Genomic DNA, 27785 nt, shown 5'->3' on the forward strand with positions numbered 1-27785 from the left:
TGGTCACTTCTTAATTTACAGTGGGAGATTTAAAGCTTTTCTGCTGTGCTGTGAAACTGCTGCCACAGCGATTACCCTTGACTTTGGGTCAAGAAAAATCATTTATTTCGCCAGTGTATCTGCCTCAAAACTCCTGCAGTGTTTGACAGTGTCGATCTGCCTTCTTAAAACTTCTCACCTTTTATTCTATAGCATTGTGTATTCCTCATTTCCTTGCCATTTCTTGATTATTACTTATCTGGTTCCTTTATCCCTCTAAGCTTCTTCAAGTTTCCATTTTCTAAAGTATTCCTATGTCTTTACAACATCTCACCTGGACGCTTCTTCACTTCAAACTGTCATCAGGTTACAAGGGCCACACCTCCACTATTACTCGAGAGGTATGTGTTATGTCAGTCCCTCGTTCTCGACTGCTTGCTGTTCACCTGCATTTTGACAATCTGCTAACAACTCTAACTCAGTATATTCTTTTCATATCTTTTCTTTGTTCTATTTGTCATTGCTGTACTCATCTTTTTTTTAAAGAAAGAGAGAAAGGGTGTGAGCCAGGGGTGGGTGGTAGGGGAAGAGACGGCGGGGGGTGGGGGCTAGGGGAAGAGAGAGAATCTTAAGTAGGCTCCACGCCCAGTGTGGAGCCTAAATGGGGCTCCATCTCATGACCCCAAGGTCATGACCTGAGCCAAAACCAAGAACCCAATGCTCACATTGAACCACCCAGGCACTACAGCTACTAGACATTTTTACACCTTTTTAAAAAGGCTTTTAAGTTATAGTTCATCCTACTGCTATAAGAATAGTTTTCTGTAGAAGGTTGGGACTTCCTCAGTATGAAAGAGAAAATAAAAAATCAGAGAACATAATTGAGATACGGGTAAAATGCTGTGGCATTTTACCCAAGTGGTTAAATAGTAGAAAATAGTTAAGCAATAAGGAAAACAGCAGATACGGAACTTCCAAAATGGTAGAGAAGGAGTTGTGTACATCTGTTCCTCCTCAAAAGCAATAAAACACTGGCAAAAATTGTCAAAAACAAAAATTTTCTGGCCTTGAAATTAAACAAAAACTTAAAACAATCTGAAGGGTATTTACTCAAGAAAAACTTGGGGGGCCAAAATAAAAAACTTGGGAGGCCGAAATTAAAGTCCTTCGCTAACCAGGCATCTGGTTAGAAGACCAGGCCTCTGGACAGAGCCACCAGGCTCCCTGAAACATACAGAATTTAAATAGACAGCTCCTGGGTGCCCAGGTGGCTCAGTCAGTTAAGCATCTGCCTTAGGCTCAGGTCATGATCCCAGAGTTCTGGGGTCAGGTCCAGCATAGGGCTCCCTGCTCCATAGGGAGTCATTTTCTTTGTTCTATTTTTTCATAGATCTCAGATTTTTCTTTTACTGTAGTGTTTTCTGGTTTGCTTTTCATTTAAAGATGAACAGTTTTAATGGAAGTATTTAAGTTTTCAGTTTTTTCTATGCTTTAGCTTGTTACATGAATTTCATATAAATATTGACATTGTGTAATTCTTCGAAATCTCTTTTCTAGGTAACTTCAGATCTTCCAATAGTGTGGGGAAATCCAAAAATCACCATAGACCCTGATAATGCAGTTCCATATATTCTACATGTGTCCCCTTGGAAACGTGGTATATTCAAAGGTAACAAAGCCATTAGTATCATTATTAACCACCACACTAGGACAGATACAGGATGAGAAGAAATTTAAAAATATCGTTTACATTTCCCTTTTCTAATAAATGACCCAGAGGGAAATTTGGTTTTCTACTTCAGTCATTAGCTTTCTGAATAATCAGAGCTTTGGACCATACCTTTTATATCTTGAGCTATATACTCTTTTGGCCATTTATTTGAATGTATGCTTTGGACAAATTTCTAGAAGTAGAAATATTTGGTTAAGGATATTTACATTTAAAATTGTGATAAATACTTCTAAATACTTATACCAATTTGTCTGTCAGGCAGCGTTTTATGAGAATGTTTATTTATGGGAATAGGTATTATAAAATAAGCATATACACTGAATTAATACATGAAAAAATAGGCTAAAGTCTTTGGTGTGTGAAGTTTCCTTCCTTTGTCTCTAATGAAGCTTTCATTTATACAAATTGCCCTGATGGTTCCTGAACAGAATTGCTTGCTTGAGAACAGTGCTGAGGGCTATTCTATAAACTTTTGAAGGGAGGGTGCTTGAGAAGGTCAAAGAGTCATAGGGAAGAACTGAGGAACTGATTCATTGAAGAAGCTGTCCTCTTTAAGAGAGAATTAAATGTCCCACGATGGTTGGATCCTGCTGAGAAAATCATCATATATAGGTAAATGGATATAATTTCGAAGTATGGGGGTGCCTGGGTGGCTCAGTGGGTTAAAGCCTCTGCCTTTGGCTCAAGTCATGATCCCAGGGTCCTGGGATCGAGCCCCGCATTGGACTCTCTGCTCGGCAGGGAACCTGCTTCCCTCTCTCTCTTTGCCTGCCTCTCTGCCTACTTGTAATCTCTGTCTGTCAAATAAATAAATCTTAAAAAAAAAAAAAAACACAAGAACTATAATAAGTACATACCTAGTAGCAATCTTGTGCTCCATGGAAGAGTTAGTGTCTCAACCGTTTTTGCCTCAACAAAAAATGTTTTAAGAAAGGGTCTCTACTTAGCATAGAAGGGTCTATACCTAGCATGCTAATGCTATTAATAAGTAGAAGGGAAACTTCAGAATGGCAAACAGAGTGATCCATTTAATACTACTAGAACAAAATGTGCTGTAACGCAAGAGCCAACTTGCCCAACCCCACTGTCTGCTTCTAGTGAACTTGACCTCACATATCACCAGGGTCATAGTTACCAGCATCTTCCAAAATCCTCCCACCACTTTTCAGACATTTGGCTTTGCAAAGCCAATTAATAATTCTCCATGTGATGGGTAGATTTTAAGCTATAGTGAACCTATTCCTAGCATTTCAATAAAGTAGCATTTTTTAAGATTTTATTTATTTATTAATGAAAGAGAGAGAGAGCATGAGAAGAGAGAGGTCAGCAGGAGAAGCAGACTCCCTACTGAGCAGGGAGCCTGATGTGGGACTCTATCCCAGGACTCCAGGATCATGACCCAAGCCAAAGGCAGTCGCCCAATCAACTGAGCCACCCAGGCACCCCTAAAGTAGCATATTTTGTTATTTTATGTAATTCAGAAGAATTGATTTTAAGAAATCTAAAGTTCACTTCTCATTTTAATAGTCAAATGACAGTCCTACTGGTGGATTTCCCTTAGTTTTGGAATGTTAGCTAGTCTTTTGTAAAGGGCATTGAATCATTCAGATTTGCCATTATTTTTGATAAACATATTAACTCTCAGTTTCCTGTTCTACAAAAGGGAGAGAGTTCTGCTATGTATGAGAAAGAACATATGAGGAACCTCAAACTGCACAACACTGTTGTATCAGAAATGTGTATGACTCCCTTAAACAAACAAAACTCCTTATCTATGAATCAGACTCTTAAGGTTATGGAAATGGAGCCAAGAATAATTAAGAAATCATATTTAATATGTCTTTCCTTTCTATAGTCGTTTTTTGTTAGTTTTGGCAGCTTTGAGAGACCATAAAATTTCAATACATAGTTTCACTGAACAAGACATGAACTCATTTAACATGCTGGTTTGAAGGACTTTAGAAGGGATTTGAGGAAGTTAAAAGTGACTCGAGGTACATCATTAAGTGGGGATAAATTAGTAACTCTTGCTGGCTACACAAGAGGTTTTGTAGGCTTCATAATTTTGAAAAATATTTGCAAGACGTTTCATGTCTGCTCTTTCCAGGGCAGTCCCTTAAAGGTGAATGACTGTTGATATGATTTGGAGAAGGTGACAAGGCGAAGTCCATTTTATTGATATTATTGTTAGAAAACTTACACAGTACTTGAAGCAGTAGAAATGTAATTGCTTCTGAATAGCTGATAGTCTAATGTGATTAAAAGAACACACTGTAACATTTTCATATGTACATGACAATATTCCTATTTGTGCTGATTAAAGAAGTGTATCCATGTGCATGTATGTATTTTTTAAAAAAACATTGTGCTTCTTTTCAGTTCTGTTCTTAATTACAAAACAATTATTTATAAAAGGCCTCTAACTTGGGAAGCCTTTATAGGTATAGTAGTTCTGAACAAAACTGATATCCAGCTAATTATGCCCTGTTTGTTAAAATATTGTAACAGATGCTTTTCCGTATATGTTGGCAAATACCCAACTGTTTGAGCACCACTGTAGTAAAACCTTGCCACTATAGCATCATAACCCCTCCCGCAGGCCCCCCAGGACTTCCCAACAAGCCAGCACCGAATAAAGGGTTAAAATATGACTCACCAGGGTGCCCCAGGATTTTTATCCCGTGTCCTTTCTCAGTGGCCAAATTAGAATACAGATTTGTTAATTATTTCAAATATTAGCCATGGATGCAAAGATGGGTATCATGCCTCCTGCCTACTAGGAATTCATATCTGGTGGTAGAAATACATATTCATAAGTCATCTTAGTAAAACGTACACTCTGATATACCAGAATGGCAATACATGGCACTGGGGAGCATGATAGCAGGAGATACTAACCCTAACACTGGGGGTATGAGAGGTCTTTTTAGGGGATAATCGGTTTGATTTGGACTGCAAAGGATAAGCTGCGATTTATTTGCCTATATGGCGGGGTCCTTACAGCAGAGGAAGCAATCTTACTGAAAGCACAGACAAGATGCTTCATGTCAATAATGAGTTGAGGAGTATGTCTGCAGTGTGTTTGTGGTAGGAAATGCAGTTAGAAATACAGGCCAACATTGGTGGGCAGAGTTTTGTTTTACTTCTTATTGCAGTGGGAGTCACTGAGGATTTCTAAAGAGTGTGAGTCAACAGAGTTTTAGAAAGAAAAATCTAGAGGTAAAATATAAAACAGATAGGAAGGGCAAGAGAGGGCAGTTAGATCTGAAAGATCTTTTAGGAGCCTTTAGTAATATTCTAGTTGATCAGTTCTCAATATTTGTGCTTCTTCTCTTAAAAGAAGACCCTGAGAGGCACCTGGGTGGCTCAGTGGGTTAAAGCCTCTGCTTTCGGCTCAGGTCATGGTCCCAGGGTCCTGGGATCGAGCCCCACATCGGGCTCTCTGCTCAGCCGGAGACCCGCTTCTCTTCCTCTCTCTCTCTGCCTGCCTCTCTGCCTACTTGTGATCTCTGTCTGTCAAATAAATAAAATCTTAAAAAAAAAAAAAAAAAAAAAAAAGAAGACCCTGAGAAAAGAGTTTAATTGCAAATGGTTTAGATGAGAGTTGATCACAGTAAGTACTCTGAAAGAATGGGAAGTTAAGATGCTAAAAGGAGAAAGTCAATAAAAAGTAAGCTAGGTATCAGACTACTGCTGAGACCTGGGTAAGCTCACTGGGAACCTTCAGACAGAATTGTCATGCCAAAGGGCAAGCAAACTGTGGTAATGATCCATTAACTCCAATAACTCACTGGCTAAAGTTTGCTCTTAGGGTGGATTCTCATGGCAATGAATCATTCCCCACTGGAAAAGTCCTAGAAAACCAATGCTGTATATGGAAACTGTCTGCAGAGGTGATTTTTGTGGGACACCAAGCGCATATACCACAATAGGTATTATGTCATACTGTTTGGTAGGTAGAAATTTTGAAAAATGGACAGATTTGGAATTTTTGCAGCAGCCTTCAGTGAGTTACAATCATGTTTAAAGTGTGTGATATGGAGACTTGAATTTGAATGCCTCTCTGGCCTTGGAACGAATAGTGAAGATTGACCATTTTAAATGAAAATTAAGAGTAGGGGCACCTTACCTATTCAGGGTTCAGGGGGTTGAACATCCAGCTCTATTTCAGCTCAGGTCATGATCTCAGAGTCATGAGATTGAGCCGTGTCGGGCTCTGTGCTTGAGATTTTCTTTCTCCTCTCCCTCTGCTTTTCACCCCCCTTGTCCCCCACCACTTGCTCTCTCTCTCTCTAATAAATAAATCTCTAAAAAAAAAGAAAAGGAAAGAAAAACAAAGTTAAGGACAGACCGAACTAGACCAGTGACAGTGGATTATAGAATAGAGGAACAGTTTTTAAAATAAATAAAAATGGGAAATGATGCTATAACAGCTTGGGTTTTCAGGGACTCAAATTCTGAGGTGGGGGGTTGGCAAGACATTTATTAGGAGTTGTATTATGATCAACATTTGTGAAAAGAAAGATAAGAAGGTATATTGAGGAGGATAAGGAGTATAAGGAAGAGAAGGAAGTTAGGCTTCTAGATAGGTCCAGTCAAGCGTTTTAGTCAACTTACTGGGGCCTCTTAAGCTAGGATGGCCTTTTGGAGTTGTCCCAAGTTAGCAGAGGGGGACTGGGCCTTTATGATACTGTGTTGATCAGTCACTGAAAGTAGACTGCATGTGAAAGTAGGTTTGACCTTGGATAAGGCTTTTTTTCAAGCCAAGACAATTCCCAAAGAGGGCGGACCTAATTTTCATCTTCCAGTATCATTCCCTGTAGCTACAGAAATAAGTCCTTCATTCCTGATTAGGAATGTGATTGATGCTGTATAGTGTCCATCACAGTTACATCTGATGAAAATAGGATATGGAGAGATAAAGGAGAAAGGAGAGTCAAATGTGCTTCTGATAGTAAACAACACTAAGGAAGGTTATATAATTAACTGAGAGATATGTCAGCTATACTTCCTTTTTTTTTTTTTTTACTTAGCCTAATACCCTCTAGTACCATCCATGTCGATGTAAATGGTACATATTCATCCTTTCTGATGGCTGAGTAATATTCCATTATACATATGAACCATCTTCTTTATCCATTCATCTGTTGAAGGATATTTTGGCTCCTTCTACAGTTTGGCTATTGTGGACATTGCTGCTGTGAACACTGGGGTGCAGGTGCCCCTTCTTTTCACTGCATCTGTATCTTTGGGGTTAAATAACCTATAGTGCAATTGCTGGGTCATAGGGTAGATATATTTTTAAGGTCCTGAGGAATATCCATACCTTTCTCCAGAGTGGCTGTACCAGATTTCATTCCCACCAATAATGTAAGAGGGTTCCCTTTTCTCCACATCCTCTCCAACATTTGTTGTTCCCTGTCTTGTCAATTTTAGCCATTCCAGCTGGTTCGTGATGGTATCTCATTGTGGTTTTGATTTGTATTTCCTTGATGGCAAGTGATGTGGAGCATTTTGAATGTGTCTGTTGGCCATTTGTATGTCTTCTTTGGAGAAGTGTCTCTGCATGTCTTCTGCCCATTTCCTGACTAGATAATTTGTTCTTTGGGTGTTGAGTTTGAGAAGTTCTTTATAGATCTTGAATACCAGCCCTTTATCTGATAAGTCATTTGGAAATATCTTTTCCCGTTCCAGAGTGAAATAAGTCATTCTGAGAAACACAATTATCTTACGGTTTCACTCATATGTGAAACATAAAGAAATAGTGCAGAGGACAATAGGGGAAGGGAGGGAAAGTTGATAAGAAACCACAGAGGAAGACAAACCTCTTGACTCCTTGAAACAAACTGAGGTTTGAGAAAGGGAGGTGGGTTGGGGGATGGGTAACTGGGTGATGGGAATTAAAGAGGGCACGTGATATGATGAGCACTGGATGTTATATTCAACTAATGAATCATTGAATATTTTAGCAAAAACTAATGATGTACTATATCTTGGCTAATTGAATTTAAATTAAAAATTTTTTATTAAAAATTAAAAACATTAACCATGATCAAGTGGGACTTATTCCTGAGATGCAAGTATGGTTCAGTATTCACAAATCAATCACTGTGGGAAAAGAAAAGATAAAAACCATATGATCATTTCAATAGATGCAGAAAAAGCATTGACCATGTACAACATCCATTTATGATAAAAAAAACCCTCCATCTCCCTGCTCAGCAGGAAGCATGCTTCTCCCTCTCCCACTTCCCCTGCTTGTGTTCCCTGTCTTACTGTGTCTCTCTGTCAAATAAATAAATAAAATCTTAAAAAGAAAAAAAAAAAACTCTCCACAAAATAGGTTTTGAGGGAGCGTACCTCAACATAATAAAGGCCTTATATGAAAAACCCACTGCTAACAGCTAACATCATGCTTAATTAGGGAAAACTGAGAGATTTTTCACTAAGGTCAGGAGCAAGGCAAGGATGTCTACAACATAGTACTGGAAGTCCTAGCCACAGCAATCAGACAACAAAAAGAAGTAAAAGGCATTCAATCAAAATACAACTTTCACTACTCAGACGACATGATACTCAGTGTAGAGAACCTGAAACACTCCACCAGAAAACTACTAGAACTGATATATGAATTCATTAAAGTTGCAGGATACAAAGTCAACATAGAGAATCTGTTGGATTTCTATATAATAATAACAAAGCAGCAGAAAGAGAAATTAAGAAAGCAATCCCATTAACAATTGCGCTGAAAATAGTGAAGTACCTAGGAATAAACTTAATCAAAGAGGCTTAAAAACTGTACTCTGAAAACTATAAAACACAATGAAAGAAATTGAAAATGACACAAAGAAGTGAAAAGCATTCCGTGCTCATGGATTAGAAGCACAAATATTGTTCAAATGTCTGTATTACCCAAAGCAATCTACACATTTAATGCAGTTCCTATCGAGATACCAAGAGCATTTTTCCCCTTTGTTCATTTGTTTTGTTTTTTAAATTCCACATATGAGTGAAATCATATGGTATTTGTCTCTCTCTGACTGACTTTTTTCACTTAGCATTATAATCTCTAGCCTCATCCACATCATGGCAAATGGTAAGATTTCATTCTTTTTTATGCCTGAATAATATTCTGTTATATATATATATATATATATATATATATATATATTTAAGAACAATCAAGGGGTAATATGTATGGAGATATATATATATATATATATATATATATATATATATATATATATACACAAACAAATGAAGTTCAAAATTTGATATATGCCTATATATATCTAAGACCATTCAAAGGGTAATAACCATATATTCAAGTCAACCATTAAGTAAAGATTCAAAACCAGGCTGAAATAATTTAATATGTTGATATTATAGAGAAGACAATCCCTAAATATACTTTTAAAGATTTTATTTATTTATGTATTACTTATTTATTTGAGAGAGAGAGGAAAGAGAGAGTACGAGTGGAGATAGAGAGTGGGGATAGAGAGAACCCAGGCAGACTCCCAGCTGAGCACGGGCCTGAGCCAGTTGCCGGGTGTTGATCTCACGACCCTGAGATCATGACCTGAACCGAAATCAAGAGTTGGATGCTTAACTGACTGAGCTACCTAGATTTTATCTGTCTACTAGATAAACGGCAGCTTTTGTCTAACTGTTAATTAATACAGTTAGTACTAATTAACTGTTAATTAGTACAGTTAGTACTAATTAACTGTTAATAAGTAAAGTACATTAATACAGTTTATTAAGCTAAGTATAAGATTTGATAATTATCTCTTATGAACTCTTACTTCTGAGCGACAAATATGCTTTCACCTCCAAAGAAAAGGTCTTTAGAAATTCTTATAATCATTAATGACAATTATTTGTGACCAAAGAAAGGGGTGGGGTGAACATGAGTAGTTGAACATCTTACATTTCTCTGAAGAATTGACACATGTACAAAAGAGAAAGGCAGTGACAAGGATCACTTAATAAATTATAAGACATTTATATGTATGAGCAAAAATCCAGCTGAAAGAATTTAATATGTTGATCATAGCATATTGGCCTAAAATGATTTCCAAACATTAAACAACAAGAATTTTTTTACACTTAAAACTAATGCAATGTTATATGTCTATTAAATCTCAGGTAAAAAATTAAGAATTGGGGCGCCTGGGTGTCTCAGTGGGTTAAAAAAGCCTCTGTCTTCGGCTCAGGTCATGATCTCAGGGTCCTGGGATGGAGCCCCGCATGGGGCTCTCTGCTCCACGGGGAGCCTGCTTCCTCCTCTCTCTCTGCCTGCCTCTCTGCCTAGTTGTGATTTCTCTCTGTCAAATAAATAAAATATTTTTAAAAAATTAAGAATTAACAAAATTAAGGAATATTTTCATATAACATTTACTTACACTATCAAGGCTTTAGATGGTACAGAACGTTACGTGGACATAGCTCAGTGCTCTCACCAGGGTGCTTTAGCTATTTATTTCACATTACAAAACCAAATATTGAGGATCCATGTTTAAGATGGTTTCTTGTCATTTTAGTAAATTTAATCTCTACCTTGAACATTCATGATAGAGTAGTCTGAAATGACCCTTGATAATATGGTAGCTCCAGAACATAGGTAGCGATGATCAATTGTATAATTACCTTATAGTTTTTCAATAGCCCCTGAAAGTGGTCTTTTACTTGCTGAAACGTGATTGTATTCATTCAGTTCAACACAACTGTAAATTACAGCTAAGATTCATTTCTACAAATTTGCAGTTCAGAAGTTCTTACACTAGAATGAAGTCTGTTATGGCACTGTTACAAGAAAGCCTTGTCCAAACAATTGCAAGTAAGTTTTTAGTCAGCATTGCTAAAGACTTTAATTTTTTTTCCCATAAACTTTTGTTCAGTGTCAAAACAAAATGTTTACTGCGTGTACAATAAAGTTCTTATGTTGGGCCTATGTTTAAACAAGATAGAAATTGTTTTAATATTTAGCATTCTGCTACTCTCTGAAATTATACGCTATCCAGCAAGATGTATACTACCAGTTGCCATCTTTAAAATACAAATGAAGTTCAAAATTTGATTTCTGATATTGTATGTGATGAGAAGCACTGCCTGTCACATGTATTTTCAGAGTGTGAAGCTGAGCAAAACTAGGCTATTTAAATTTACATTTTTCATTTAAAGCTTGGGCATTATATTCATGCTAGCTACCACATTGCAGTGGTAAAATTGCATATCTTTAACTGTGCTCTTTCTTATTTTATTGTATTGTGTTGCAAAGGAATACATTTAGAAGTCAAACATGACTTCGATCTCCAATTATTTCATTCTCTGGTTGTGTGACCTTGACCTCACTGAATGTCAGGTTTCTTACATGTAAAATATTGATAGTGTTTAATCTTTCAGGGAGGTCATGGCCATTAAATGGGAATATATGGAACATGCTCATCTAATAGGTGCTCAAATAATGTGTAGCACACTTACTTAATATACTCCATTTTTTTAAATTCCCTGATACAATATGGATTTACAGGGGGCTTTGCAGCTATTTTAACGCTCTCTCTGTCCTAATTTGTCTCAATAAAAATGACAGAAACTTGGCTGAAACTGAATTTGGATCTTACTGTCTTGTTCCCTTCACCATTGTGGACTGGGGCATAGTTGTGGAGGCATGAAAACCAGTTGGATTTCACAGTCTTCAAAACAAATGTTGGTTGCTATAAAGCATTTTTCTTGCTTCTTTGGGTGAGAGAAATGTTTTGCAAAAGCAGGACCTTGGGCCATTGTAGAGGGAATGAATTGAGTTTGCTTGGATCCTCTCCTGCTCCTTTGGGCTCCTCTCTCTGCTTTTATCATCTGTGCTTTCCCGCTGTGATGCTTCATGACAGCTTTGCCATCTGTGTGGCATTACCTTTCGGGATTTGTGAGCACTAAACTTCTTCCTGCCCCTTTCCCCAAAATCAAAATATGTATTTTAGGGATGTCTGGGTAGCTCAGTTGGTTAAGCATCTGCCTTCAGCTCAGGTCATGATCCCAGGGTCCTGGGGTTGAGCCCCACCTCAGGCTCCCTGCTCAGTGGGGAGTCTACTTTTCCCTCTTCCACTCCCCCATCTCGGGCTCTCTCTCTCACTCACTCTCTCAAATAAATGAATAAAATCTTTTTTTTAAAAAGACTTTTGCTTAGAAATCTCAGATACATGGATTTATTATAATTTATTCATACATTTTTATGAAAATGTTTAAATTCTAATCACACTTCAAGGATGCTTTCCTAATATGTGAGGAATTACGCATAACCAGTTGAGATTAGTAGCGTTAGAAGATCATTCAGAAATCCTGAAACTAAGGGTGCCTGGGTGGCTCAACTGATAAAGTGTCCAACTCTTGATTTTAGTTCAGGTCATGATCTCACGGGTCTTGAGATCAAGTTCTGTCTTGGGCTCTGTGGTGGGCATGGAGCCTGCTTCAGATTCTTTCTGTCTCTCTCTTCTTCTGTCCCGCACCCCCTTAAAAAAAAATACTGAATCTAAAACTTCTTCTTTTTTTTTTTTTTTTTGGCATTTTTTCTTAACATGGAAATTCAAGAAATTTTACAAATACTTGTGAACATTTGCCTCTTACCACTCAGCATTTCTGTGAAAAACAGTCTCCCCCATTTTATTGCTCAGATGGAATCTAAGGATTCTTTTTTAATAAAAGAATTCATTTTTCATTCAGAAATTACTCATAGAAATAACTTTAAAATAAAATTAACAAAATAAGGGCACGTGGGTGTCCCAGTCCATTAGGTGTCTGCCTTCGGCTCAGGTCATGATCCCCGGGTCCTGGAATTGAGCCCCGCATCGAGCTCCCTGCTCAGCGGGGAGCCTGCTTCTCCCTCTCCTGTGCCCCCTGCTTGTGCTTTCTCTCTCACTTTCTCTCTGTCAAATAAATAAAATCTTTAAAGATTTTATTTATTTATCTTTAAAGATTTTATTTATTTATTTATTTATTTAAAGATTTTATTTATTTATTTAAATTTAAAGATTTTATAAATGAATGCGTTACATGGAGGCTTAAGAAGCCACCTTCACAGTGCGGTGAATCCAAACAAATGAGCAAATAGTTGCATTCGATATCAGGGAAACATACATGAATTTGTGGAACTGAGAGATGTAAATGAATAGAATTGATACATAAATGAGAGAGAGATTTATAATGAAGATTTAATATGGCTTATTAATTATCCTGCATTAATTATCTCATACATGATATTACCTACTGCTGGAAAGATGCCTATAATTGGATGTGAACTTCACTTACACATCCTGCTTATACATTACATTCAATCTGGGGTGACAGTTCTCAGATCCTGTTGTTACACTGCTCAGCAGTGGTGAGTATAATATCTGAAATACCAAGTGTGCTTTTTAAACAGTTTCATTGTGGTATAATTGTCATACAATAAACTGTGCATATTTAAAGTATACAATTTGAGAAGTTTTAACACATCCTTACAACCATGAATCCATTAATAACGAATATATGTCACCCTAAAAAGTTTCCTTGTGTCCCTTTTGAATCCTTTGCCTTCCCTTCCCCTCATGCCACAAACCACCCTTGCCCTAGGCGACCATTTATCTGGGTTTTTTGGTCACTTTGTGTGCATTTGCTAGCTCTGTATACAAATGAAATCATACAGTGTACACCCTCTTGAGGGGTTATTTTCGTTTATGCAACATAACTGTTTTAAGATCCATCTATGTAGTACATGTTTCAATAGTTTATTCCTTTTATTGTAGTAGTAGTCCATGGGATAGATACACCACAATTTGTTCATCTGTTTACCTGTTGATAGGCATTTGGAATTTTCTGTTTTTTTGGTAATTATGAATAAAGCTGATAGGAGAATTCATATATAATCTTTGCATGGGCATATACTTTCCTTTGTCTTGGGTAATCACTTATATGTGGGATGGCTGGATAATATGGTAGTTGAATTTATAATGTTTAAAGAAATACCTGCCAGAAGTTTCTCAAAGACATTGTTCCTTTTTCCATTCTCACCTGCACTGCATGAAAGTTCCAGTTTCTCTGTATCCTTTGACCGTACTTAGTAGGGCTCACCATTTCACTTTTATCCATTTTAACCCTTGTCTAGTATAGTTACAGTGTGGTTTGAATCTACATTTCTGTAATGAGTAATAGTGTTGAGCATCTTTTCTTGTGCTTTTCTGTCATCCATGTGTCTTCTTCTGCAATGCTTTTCCAAGTCTTGCCTGTCCCTCCCCCTACCTTTGGTTGTTTGTTTTCTTATTGCTGAATTTTTAATGTGTTTTTAAAATTTATTCTGGTTAGGGGTACCTGGGTGTCTCAGTAGGTTGGGCCTCTGCCTTCGGTTGGGGTTGTGATCTCGGGGTCCTGGGATCGAGCCTCACATTGGGCTCTCTGCTCGGAAGGGGGCCTGCTTCCCCCTCTCTCTCTGCCTGCCTCTCTGCCTGCTTGTGATCTCTCTCTCTCTGTGTCGAATAAATAAATAAAATCTTTAAAAAAAATTTATTCTGGTTACATTTTTTATCAGATACATGCTTTAAAATTTTTCTCCCAGTCTGTGGTATTCATTTTAATTTTCTTAATACTGTCTATTGACTAGCAGAAGTTTTTTTTTTCCAGCATTATTGACAAATAAAAAATGTGTATATTTAAGATGCACGGTGTGACATTTTGATATATGTATACATTGTGAAAGATTACACAGATTTTTGATTTTGATGAAATGCAACGTATCACTTTTTTCTTATGTGAATCAGGAAGAAACATGCAGTTTTAATGGCAACCTATGTTATTAGTGCTTTAACATATTGCCCCAGTAATGAAAGCGTAAGTTCTTCCTACGGTAAAACATAATCAGCCATCCTCTATAACAGAAATCTGAATCTTACAGACTTTATTAATCCTTTCCTGTTGTCTATAGTGTCTTCTGTTATACACATTTCAAAAATGTGTTATAGAAAGAAAAAATAGTATAATACCACAAACAAATGGAGGCTAAAGGACTACAGTTGGGTGCTAGACTACTACACATTTTATAAAAATAAGATCTTAAAAGGAATAGAAGACAAGAGCTATATTATATACAAAATAAAAGCAGATTTGGCCCCAGCACTGGGTTTCTTTAATTAGCCACCAAATTTTGTTTTCCACCTTGCCTTTTGGTCCCCTGAAGAGGGAAAATAAAACAAAAGAAAATGAGTTAGAAATGTGGTAAAAATGAAGTTAAAGAAAAAGAAAAAGAGAAGAAGGAAGAGGGTTAGCAGAGATATCCTTTGGCTCTCATCTTTAGTCTGCTACTGACTTTTTGGGGTAGTGTATTAGAGACACAAGACCCTTAAAATTCATTCACTCATTTGTAGTGTACTGTGCATAGAGTAGGTATTTATGAAAACACGTATTGACAGAATTAATGTACCTCCAAGAAATTCACAAGGTGATAAAAGCCCAGCCATACAGAAATTTTCCTTAACCACAGTGTTCTTCATTAATGATAGGGAGTGGTGAAGCATGAAGCCAGTGGAGGGAGCAAGATGGGTGTGGGGTGACCAAGAGCACAAAGGCAAAGACCTTGCCAGGTTTAACTGTTGCCATAGAAACTTGCTTTGGGAAGTTTTCTAAGGGGTGAAATACTTGAGATAGGCAGTGAACATTATCTGAAACCTATTGCTTTAGGTCAGAATAAATGTTTCGTAAGTATGTGAGTTATTTTGCTACCTTTCTATTCAAAAGCCCTTTTATTCTGTGGTATATTCAGTGATATTTAGACATAATGTACCATTTCCCCCATTCTATGTCAGGTAAATATATATGCCTTTGTCACCTACTAACTATGTAACCTGGACTGAGTTAGCCAACCTTCTGTGCAGCCCAGGTTGCTCAGCTTTAAAAAGAGTCTAATGAGGAATTAACTTCTATGTTTATTGAAGGAGTTCAGAGATAACAAATGAGAGGCATTCAGCATATGCCCAACACAGAGTAAGCATTCAATAAATGGTTTTACATTATTTTCAAAAGATTAACCAGTGATATAAAATTACATTGCTCAGGCTTTAAATTTGAGTCTGGTATTGACATTTTACAAGCTAGTATAAAATTAGAGAAAAACAATGCTATATGGAAAACAAACTATATACTAGGAAATGTTTGTTCTTACTGTTAGAAATACATTTTGAAGAAATCAAATGTAGACTGTTTAGCAGAGAAAAAAAATCCATTTGTCAAAATAAAAGCTTGAGCTATTGAAAATATAATAGCTGTAATTACAGTTCCTGTTAGATTTTTTTTTTAGTAACATTCATTTCAGACAAACTGAAATCCTCCATTAAGTAGTGATGATGTACCTTAGAGAGTTGCTTTGTACACCACTATTATTTCTGTTATACCTAGTTTTTCCAAAGCAGTCTTATATTTTTCCTATCACTCTGATAAACTGGAGCACCAACAAACAACTTTTTATTTACTTTTGTTTCCCTTTGGATTAGTTGGCCTTAGCCCAAACAGAGGACTATAGGAGGCAAAGTATTCACACGTACATAGTGTGGAAAAATGTTATCATCTTTTGAAACACATATTTTCATAATCATTATTTACTGCCTTTAGTTCAAAGGTTCATTGCCGATATAGTCAGTTGCTGAGTCTAATGTTACTCTTTGTAATAAGCTTATAAGAATTTGACTGCTTGTCTCTTCTAACATAGCTAACTCATAACCAAAAATAAAGATGCAATTTAAAAAATGTAATTGTTTAGAAATAAAATTGAAATTAAATTGCCAGGGAAAACGTTTTTTACTGGGAAAAAATTTGAGTATAAATTTGTGGCATAATTTTTTTTTTTTTTTTGGAAAACAAGTTTTTGTTTTTTGTTTTAAAGATTTTATTTATTTATTTGACAGTCAGAGATCGCAAATAGGCAGAGAGGCAGGCAGAGAGAGAGAGAGGAGGAAGCAGGCTCCCTACGGAGCAGAGAGTCCGATGCAGGGCTCAATCCCAGGACCCTGGGATTATGACCTGAGCCGAAGGCAGAGGCTTTAACCCACTGAGCCACCCAGGCGCCCCAGTTTGTGGCATAATTTTAAGATACACTGTTTTAAAGTATTCTTTCCCTTTTTTATCGTGTTATGTTAGTCTCCATAAAATACATCATTAGCTTTTGATGCAGTGTTCCAAGAGTCATTGTGTATATACAACACCCAGTGTTCTATAAAGTATTCTTTCAATTAAAACATAAGCTGCTAAATAGACCTATATAATTCCATCATTCTCTTCATTTATTTCTAATTTTTGAGATACTTAATTTCTCATGCTGATATAATATACGGTCTTGTTATACTCAAACTTGAATTGTTTTACAAATGATTGTTCAATTTCTTTTTGTTAAAGGAGAATAAAACTGTAATAATGTTTAGATGGGTATGTTGAAGGAAGGAAAAATATGCCAAGTATATAAATAGGCTAAAATGAGGAAGAATGGAGGATATGTGCTTTTAATTCTCGAGAGTATTTCATAGTATTTGAAATATTGATTAGGTTTCCTTATTAATCAGTACAAACAGACTGTTTAACATAATGTAGGCTTATCCAAATAATGCTTTTTATCTAACTGAATTGTTTTTCTTAAAAGTTTCCTTTTCGGGGCACCTGGGTGACTCAGTGGGTTAAAGCCTCTGCCTTCAGCTCAGGTCATAATCCCAGGGTCCTGGGATAGAGCCCCGCATTGGGCTGTCTGCTCCGCAGGGAGTCTGCTTCCTCCTCTCTCTCTCTCTGCCTGCCTCTCTGCCTACTTGTGATCTCTATCTGTCAAATAAATAAATAAAATCTTTAAAAAAAAGTTTCCTTTTCAAATTGTTCATTATAAGTATATAGAAACTTAACTGCTTTTGTTTGTTGATTTTGTATCCTGCACATCTACTGAATGCATTTATTAGGTCTAACATTTTTTGTGTGTGCAGTCATTAAGGTTTTCTCTCAATGAGATTGTGTCTTCTGCAAACGTAATTTTACTTCTTCCTTTCCCCTTTGGATACTTTCACTACTTTTTCTTGCATAATTGCTCTGGCTAGAAATTCTAGTATTATGTTGAATAGAAGTGACTAAACCAACATCCTTCTCTTGTTTCTGATCTTAAAGGAAAAGATTTTAGTCTTTACCACTCAATATAATATTAGCTGTGGTTTTTGTATGTGGCTATTTGAGGAAATTCTGTCCCTAATTTATTTTTGTCATGAAATGTTGTTGAATTTTGCCAAATACTTTTTCTCCGTCAATCAAGATGATCATAGTTTTTTTTTTTTTTCTGTTCTGTTTATGTGGTATATTACACTGATTGATTTGTGTGTGTTGAACCCCACCCTTCATCCATTCATCCATTCATTCTTGGAATGAATCCTGCTTGACAATGCTATCTATATAATCTTTTTCATATGCTGCTGAATTTGATTTGCTAGTATTTAGTTGAAAAGTTTTATATCAATGTGCATCAACGATATTGGATTTTAGTTTTCTTTTCTTGTCCTATCTTTGTCTGTTTTTGTATCAGGGTATTGCTGGCCTCCTAGAATGAGTTAAGTTGTTTTCCATCCTCTTCAATTTTTAAGTGTTTAAAAAATATATTAATTCTTCTTTAAATATTTGATAGAATTCAACAGCAAAGCCATCTTATCCTGGGCTTTTCTATGTAGTGTTTGATTACTGATATAATCTCCTTACTGGTTTTATGTCTGTTCAGCTTATCTCTTTTTCATGAGCAGTTTTAGTAGATTGTGTTTCTAGGAAATTGGCCATTTCATCTAAGTTATCCTATTTGGGGGGCATATAATTGTTCATAGCATTCTCTTATAATGCTTTTTATTTTGGTGAAAACGATGTATTGTCCCCACTTTATTTCTGATTTTATTAATTTGACTCTTCATTCCCTTTTTCTTAATTACTTTTAAGCTCTGCCAGTTGTGGTGATCTTTTCAAATAGCCAACCAATACTTTTATTTTCTCTATTGTTTTTCTCTTCTCTGTTTTATTTATCTACACTCTGGTCTTTATTAATTTCTTCCTTCTGCTAGCTTTGGGTCCAGTTTGCTCTTCTTTTTCTAGTTTCATAGCAGTGTGCAATGAAATTACTGGTTTTATTATTTACTTATTTAAATGTTTTTTGTGGGACTTGAACTCACAACCCTGAGATCAAGAACCTGAACTGAAATCAAGAGTCAGATGCTTAACCTGCTGAGCCACTCGAGCACCACAGGTTGTTGATTTTAGATTATTCTTTTTAATGTATGCTTTTGCTACTATGAATTGCCCTCTAAGTGCTGCTCTCATTGCATCACATCAGTTTTGTGTACTGTGTTTTCCTTTTCAATTGTCTGATATTTTCTAATTTCTTTTGTGACTTTTTTTCAAACTTTTCTACAAAGAGCAAAACAGTATATACTTTAGCCTTTGTAGGGCCATAGAATTTTTTTATTATGTTCAATTAGCCAACATATAGTACATCATTAGTTTGTTGGGTTTTTTTTTTTAAAGATTTTATTTATTTATTTGACTGACAAAGATCACAAGTAGGCAGAGAGGCAGGCAGAGAAAGAGGGGGAAGCAGGCTCGCTTCTGAGCAGAGAGCCCAATGCAGGGCTCCCTCCCAGGACTCTGAGATCATGACCTGAGCTGAAGGCAGAGGCTTCAACCCATTGAGCCACCCAGGCGCCCCTACATCATTAGGTTCTGATGTTGTGTTCAGCAATTCATTAGTTGGCTATAACACCCAGTACTCATCACCACATGTGCCCTCCTTAATGCCCATCACCCAGCTCCCAGAGTCCAGAGTTTCTTGTAATTTGTCTCCCTCTCTGATTTTACTCATATATGGAACATAAGGAATAATACCAAGGACCACAGGGGAAGAGAGGGAAAACTGAAGGGGAAAAAATCAGAGAGGCAGACAATCCATTGTGATTTCTTCTTTGAAATATTGGTTAAGCCTTTGTTGTTTAGTCTTCAAATTTGTGTCCATCTTTTTTTCCATTGTTGATTTGTACTTTCATTGTGATGAGAAAAGATGCTTTGTATGATTTAAATCTTTTTACATTTAGTAAGATGTGTTTTGTGACTTCACATGTAATTTGTCCTGGACTGTGTTCCATGTTGATTTAAAAAGAATGTGTATTCTCCTATTTTTGGGTGGAATGTTCTATATAATCCAATTAGGTCTAGTGGTTTTACAGAGGTGTTCACAGTCTTTTTTTTTTTTTTTTTTAATATTTTCTTTATTTGGCAGAGACCCAGTGAGAGAGGGAACACAAGCAGGGGGAGTGGGAGAAGGAAAAGTAGGCTTCCTGTGTGCAGGGAGCCTGATGCAGGGCTTGATCCCAGGACCCTGGTATCATGACCTGAGCCAAAGGAGACGCTTAACGACTGAGCCACCCAGGTGCCCCCAGTCTTTCTTTATTTGTCTTCTGTCCAGTTCTCTCCATTAATGAAACTGAGGTATTGAAGATTCCAGTTCTGTCAGTTTTTGTTTCAAATATTGTTGGCCTCTGTTTTTAGGTGTGTATATATCTACAATTTTTATATAATCTTGCTGAATTGAATTTTTTATTTGATGCTTGTATATATTGCAAGTAATCATCATGTAAGTCTAGTTAATATCTATCACTATACATAGCTATAAAAGTCTTTTTTCTTGTGATGGAAACTTAAGATCTACTTTCTTAGCAACTTTTAAATATGTAATACAGTATTATCAACTATAACTGCCATGCTGTACATTACATCCACCACCTCTGGCAACCACCAATCTAGTCTTTGTATCTATGAGCTTAAGAGTTTTTGTTTTTGTTTTAGTGAATTGAATCTTTATCAACATAGAGTGTCCTTATCTCTCTCTTATAAACTTTTGAACATCTAATACATGAATGGTATCCAAAATATATTTTAGGGGCACCTGGGTGGCTCAGTTGGTTGGGTGTCTGCCTTGGGCTTGGGTCATGATCCCTGGATCCTGGGATCGAGCCCCATGTCACGCTTGCTCAGCAGGGAACCTGCTTTTCCCTCTCCCTCTGCCCCTCTCCCCATTTGTGCTCTCTCGCTCTCTCTCCCTCTGTGTCAAATAAATAAATAAAATATTAATTTTAAAAAAAACATATATATATATATATATATATAAATCTTAAAATAGGAATTCAAAGGGATAAATGCACCCTGATATCTATAGCAGAATTTTCTACAATAGCCAAATTATGGAAACAACCCAAGTGTCCATCAACTGATGAATGGATGAGGAAGATGTGTGTTTATAGCGTGGAATATTACTCAGGCATAAAAAAATGAAATCTTGCCATTTGCGATGACATAGGTGGAACTAGAGAGTATTAACGCTAAGTGAAACAAGTCAGAGATAGAAAAATACCATATGATTTCACTCATAAGTAGAATTTAAGAAACAAAACAAGTGAGCAAAGGGAAAAAAAGAGAGAAAATGAGACAAACAAAGAAAGAGACTCTTAACTATATAAAACAAACTGATGGTTACCAGACAGGAGGTGGGCAGGGGGATAGATTAAATAGGTGATGGGATTAAGGAGGGTGCTTGGTATAATAAGCAGCGGGTGTTGTATGGAAGTGTGGAATCACCATATTGTACACCTGAAACTAATATTACACTGTATGTTAACTAACTGGGATTTAAATAAAAACTTTTTAAAAAAAGGAAAATCTTAAAACTCAACAATAGGATAATAAACAGCCCAGTTCTAAAAATTGGCAAAAGATCTGAAGAGACACATCACCAAAGAAAATATTCTGATAGCAAATAGTGTATAAATCATGTCTCTAGGGAACTGCAAATTAAAACAAGATACCACTACCTGCCATTTAGGATGGCTAAATTCAAAAGACTTGACAACACCAAGTGCTGATGTGGAACAATAGGAACTTCCATTCATTGATGGTGGGAATGCAAAATGATAGAATGCCACAACCATTCTGAAGATAGTTTGGCAGTATCTGACAAAACTAAACATACTCATAACATGATAGAGCAGTCATACACCTTCATATTTACCCAAATGAGTTCAAAATTTTCGTCCATCCAAAATTCTGCTCATGGATGTTCATAACAGTTTTATTAATAGTTGCCAAAATGTAGAAGCAATTATGATGTCCTAAAATAGGTGAATGGATAAACAGTGTTATATCTGTACAATGGGATATTTTTCATTGATAAAAATAAATGGCCTGGGGTGTCTGAGTGTTGCAGTTGGTTAAGTCCAACTCTTGACTTCAGCTCAGGTCTCAGGGTCATGGGATCAATCCCCACATTGGGCTCTATGCTCAGCACAGTGTCTACTTAACATTCTCTCTCCCTCTCCCTCTGCCCCCCACATCTCTCTCTGAAATAAATAAGTAAATCTTTTTTTTTTTAAATGTCCTATCAAGCCACATACATGAAGGAATCTTAAATGTATATTGCTAAGTGAAAGAAGTCAATCTGAAAATACCACGTGCTGTATGATTCCAACTGTATGACATTTTGGAAGAGGTAAAAGATCAGTGATTGCCATTTCTTTAGAGGTTGGGAGGAAGTAATAAATGAATGGGGTACAGGGGATTTTTAGGTCAGTGAAACTATTCTGCATTATAGTGTAATGGTAGACACATGAAATTACGTATTTGCCAAAGACATGGAATGTACAATAGAAAAAGTTAGCCAAAATGTAAGTGATGGAATTTAGTTAGTAATGGTGTATCATTATTGGCTTATCAATTGCAAGTAATGTATTACAATAATATAGGATGCTTATAATATCTGCAACAAGGGGGATATATAGGAACTCTGTACTTCACACTCATTTTTTTGTAAACCTAAAACTTTTCAAAAAATTAAATTTATTAATTAAGTAGAAAATAGTATGAACTTTGAAACAGAATGCATGTTTTTATATTCCAGCTATATTATTATGAGCTGATTGACCTTGGGCAAGTTGCTGAACTTTCTTATGTCCATTTCCCTTCTTTAAAATGGAAATAATACATCATACTTGATGGTGAAAAACAGAGCTTTTATGCTAAGGTCAGGAACAACACAAGGATATCTACTCTTACTTCTTTTATTCAACATAGTACTAGAAGTCCTAACCACAGCAGTCAGACAACATAAAGAAATGAAAGGTATCCAAACTGATAAAGAAGAAGTAGAACTCTCACTATTTGCAGATCACATGATACTCTATATAGAATACCCCAAAGATCACCAAAAAACTACTAGGACTGATAAGTGAAATCAATAAAGTTGCAAAATACAAAATCAACATAGAGAAATGTGTTGCATTTCTGTGTACTAATAATGAAGCAGGAGAAAGAAATTAAGAAAACAACCTGATTTACAATTGCACCAAAAACAGTGACATATCCAATAAAGGGTTGGTATCCAAAATATATAAAGAACTAATCATTGTCTATACCCCCCAAATAAATAATCCAATCAAAATTGGGCAGAATACATGAACAGATATTTCTCCAAAGAAGACATTCAGTTAGTCAACAGACACATGAAAAGATACTCACTCTCACTCATCATCAGGGAATGCAAATCAAAACTATAATCGGTATCACCTCATACCTGTCAGAATGCTTGAAATCAAAAGGCAAGAAACAAGCGTTGGCAAGCATGTGGAGAAAAAGGAACAGTCATGCACTGTTGGTGGGAATGCAAACTGTTGCAGTCACTCTGGAAACCAGTATGAAGATTCCTCAAAAAGTTAAATATAATGTAACATATTAATATATGTAAATCACCTAGAACAATGTCTGTCATATAGTAAGTCCTACATAAGCATAAACCACAATCATTAATCTTCAGAACAGCTAGCACCATTTTACAGATGAGGTAAATAACATGTTCAAGGCTAAATTAGTAGTGGCAGAACAAGTGTTTGAATTTACGTTCTGTCCAAAGCCTGTGTTCTTTCCACTATGTACCCTGTCTTTTTATAATGTGCTTGTAAACTCCTATGTAAAATAAGAAAGCTATGTTTATAATAGAATAGGAAATTTAACCTGAAACTTAAGTGACTTTATGATATTTCATAACAAAGAAATTAAAAATAATAAGATAGGAGTGACATCCGCAAGATGGCAATATGGGAGATCCAACCACCTGTATTCAGCAATAGTAACTTGAAAACCATCCACAGCACAAGTGCCCTTGTGGGAGCTGTGGGATCTTCGTGGGAAATTATGAAACCCCAATGGAATCCAAGACTGAGGAGGGCCATTTTGAAAAGGCAGACTTGTGCTCATGTGGTGGATTTACCAATCATGGCCCTAGTTACAGATCAAGAAATAGCCCTGTCCCCCTGGGGACTCAGTTATCGTCCCTTTGGGCTTGAGTGCTGCCACCAGCACTTTATGATAAGGAGCTGGCAGGAGTCATTGACTGTCCATGCCCTGTGTAACAAGCCCATGGAATTTAGTCCCATCCGTGGACCCTAAAGTGGCTCATGGCCCAGCTTCAGCCCCTCTCAGCCATGATTCCTGCCCATCTAGCACTGTGGGGAAGACACACTGGTCTGTGCACCTGAGGCAGGCCCTCCAGTTTGGTTCAACTGCAGATCCTGAAATGTTCCTGTAACTTGGCCAGCCACTCCCAGCCATGGTCTGGGAACAATCATCTTAGGGAACATGCTTATCCATGCCCCAGAAGTGTGCCCATTGACTCTGATCTGTCCTTAGATCTGGGATCAGCCCCACAATCCAGTTTTAGACCCTCATAGTCTAGAAGCAGTCCTGCCTGCCCAGGGATTCAGAGGGGGACACGTCCATCCATGTTCTGTGGTCACACCTGCCAACCTCAATCCGACTGTGGATCCTGAAACAGTCTGACCTGCTTCCACCCCTCTCAGTCACAGTCTGGGGCCTATCCTTCCCACCCAGAGGCTGGCAAGCTATTGGGAACACTCCCAGATACTCAGAGGGAGCCAGTGTAATACCAGGGACACTTCGTAATATCTGATGTCACCAGCTGCTACCAGTGTCACCTCCGTTTCATATCTGTGCAAACCAAGGCACATAGCTGGTGATGGACATCCCCAGTTGTGGACCCAGGTATTACACTGCTCATTTTAATTAAAAACTGATTATCTCTTATACTTAAAATAAATATTAATGAACTCTGTTAAATTGTTCTGTACCAACATCAGGTTTAAATGTGATACTAAGGCCTAGGATTTATTTTTTTTTTTTAAAGATTTTTTTTTAAGATTTTATTTATTTATTTGTCAAAGAGAGAGAGAGAAAGAGCAAGCACAGGCAGACAGAATGGCAGGCAGAGGCTGAGGGAGAAGCAGGCTCCCTGCCGAGCAAGGAGTCCGATGTGGGACTCGATCCCAGGACAGGACGTTGGGATCATGACCTGAGCCGAAGGCAGCTGCTTAACCAACTGAGCCACCCAGGCGTCCCAGGCCTAGGATTTATATTTGGCTTTATGTTTATTAGTTTCAAGCTAAAGCATCTTTAGTACCTAAAAATTGACCTTTCATTTTAGAAAAACAATCCTTGGTTAATTTGGCGTCTTGGACTTTTATGTGTTCTAGGCGCAATTTCATTTTCTGTTAAATGCAGACAAGATGATGACTCTCAGGAAGACTCAGATCAAGATCGAGGACGAGTACCCTCCTTTCAGAAATCATTATCAGAACTATTCCACCAGATTAATGAGGAAGACTCAGGTAAATTGATGATTAAGAAAAGTTTCATGATCACTTGTCAGTCATTCACTTTTAAATGGATAAATATTTTACATTCATAATGTATGTACAAGTGTGTGTTGCATATATCTGTAAGAATTTTACTGTATATTTCAGGATTAACTTTATTTACTTTGTGGATCTGTACAGCTTTTAACATTAATAAATTATAATACTTCAGCTTGAAGGCTGTCTTCTCTTTCATAAGTGAAAAACTTTACATATACTTGTTATTCAACAAAAAATTACAGTAAATTTCTGATAAAATGTTAATGAGTATGTAATTTTTAAAAAGATTTTATTTATTTATTTGAGGCAGAGACAGAGAGAGCATGAGAGGCACGGGAGGGGCAGAGGGAGAAGAAGAAGCAGGCTCCCCGCTGAGCAAGGAGCCAGATGTGGGACCCGATCCCAGGACCCTGGGATCATGACCTGAGCCAAAGGCAGATATTTAACTGACTGAACCACCTAGGCACCCTAATGAGTATATAATTTTAACAAGATAATATGCTTTTCTTCAGCGTAGTAGATGATAACAATCTTCCTCATATGCAGAAGAAAGTCAGTGCTATTTTTTTCCTTCCTATGTTATAAGTTTTATTTGAATGTTGTTAAGCATATCTTTTTAGTAGAAATTCAAAGGAAATAGCGATAATGGAGAACTGGAAGGCACAGGGCAGACTTCCTGGAAAATGAGCGATTGAATTCTCTTATGTGGGAGTAGCAGGGACATTTTAAGAGGCCATTAGAGAAGAGCGGGTCAACAGAAGCAAAGCTGTGGAGACAATGAGGTTTATCAAAGAAGAAATCTTTATTGAATGACTTTGTGTTTAGTCAGGATTCTTCAGTAAAACAGACACTACCATAATATAATGTAATATAAATAGAGAGAGAAAGACGGAGAGACAGATGTTGAAATTTTTTTTTTAAAGGTTTTATTTATTTGACAGAGAGTGCATGTGTGCGTGCATATGCAGGGAGAACAGCAGGCAGAGGGAGAGGGAGAAGCAGGCTCCCTGCTGAGCAGAGGGCCCATGTGGGCCTTGATCCCAGGACCCTGGGATCATGACCTGAGCCAAAGGCAGACACTTAACCAACTGAGCCACCCAAGTGTCCTGAGATGTTGAAAAAAAAATTTTTTTTTTTAAGACTTTATTTATTTGTGGGCACCTGGGTGGCTCAGTGGGTTAAGTCGCTGCCTTCGGCTCAGGTCATGATCTCAGGGTCCTGGGATCGAGTCCCGCATCGGGCTCTCTGCTCAGCAGGGAGCCTGCTTCCCTCTCTCTCTCTCTGCCTGCCTCTCTGCCTACTTGTGATCTCTCTCTGTCAAATAAATAAATAAAATCTTTAAAAAAAAAAAGACTTTATTTATTTGACAGAGATTACAAGTAGGCAGAGAGGAAGGCAGAGAGAGAGGAAGGGAAGCAGGCTCCCCGATGAGCGGAGAGCCCGATGCGGGGCTTGATCCCAGGACTCTGAGATCATGACCTGAGCCGAAGGCAGAGGCTTTAACGCACTGAGCCACCCAGGCGCCCCGAGATGTTGAAATTTTTAAAAAATGGCTGACATAATTGTGGGGACTGGCAAGTCCATAATCTGTAGGGCAAGCAATCAGTGCAGAAAATTAGGTAAGAGTTGCTATTGTGATCTTGAGCCTAAATTCCTGAAGCAGGGCAGGCAGGCTGCAAGCTCAGGCAATTTCTCTTTCAGTCTTGAGTAAGAATTGCTTCTTCTTCAGATAACATCAGTATTTACTCTTAGGGTCTCCAACTGATTGCAAGACGTGTACCCACATTATGCAGGGCAATATGCTTTACTCAGACTTCACTATGGGGGCGTCCACTGTGGTCGAGCCAAGTTGACACATAAAATTAACTGTCACAGAATACATGGATTAAGAGTGATTATTTACACACTACTCAAAACGGTTTGGAAAGGGAACAGCAGTCGGGGCCAGCTAGGCTGTCCACTGGGACAGCAAACTGGCTTTGAAGTGAAGAGAACAATGTATTTTTATGGTGGCATGGGGATAGAGATACCATTAAAGATGGAAAACATTTCAGAGGCTAGTATTAGATGACTCTCTCTCTCTCTCTTTTTTTTTTTTTAAGATTTTATTTATTCATTTGACAGACACAGCGAAAGAGAGAACACAAGCAGGGGGAGTGAGAGGGAGAAGCAGACTCCCCACTGAGCAGGGAGCCCGATGCAGGCTTTATCCCAGGACTCTGGGATCATGACCTGAGCCAAAGGCAGACGCTTAACCAACTGAACCACCCAGACTCCCTTAGATGACTCTTTTAAGAGAG

At 37.3% G+C, this 27785-nt stretch overlaps 1 protein-coding gene across 1 annotated transcript in view; it reads left to right on the forward strand.

The window, feature by feature from the left end:
- Positions 1-27785, forward strand: part of CFAP47 (cilia and flagella associated protein 47) — a 545441-nt gene that overhangs the window by 342886 nt on the left and 174770 nt on the right. Inside the window, exons 49-50 of the mRNA XM_045994745.1 lie at positions 1537-1648; positions 25324-25458. Of these exons, the coding sequence (XP_045850701.1) occupies positions 1537-1648; positions 25324-25458 (247 nt within the window). The remainder of the gene's footprint in view (positions 1-1536; positions 1649-25323; positions 25459-27785) is intronic.

The sequence above is a fragment of the Meles meles genome, chromosome X (assembly GCF_922984935.1).
Source record: "Meles meles chromosome X, mMelMel3.1 paternal haplotype, whole genome shotgun sequence".
Lineage (NCBI taxonomy): Eukaryota > Metazoa > Chordata > Mammalia > Carnivora > Mustelidae > Meles > Meles meles.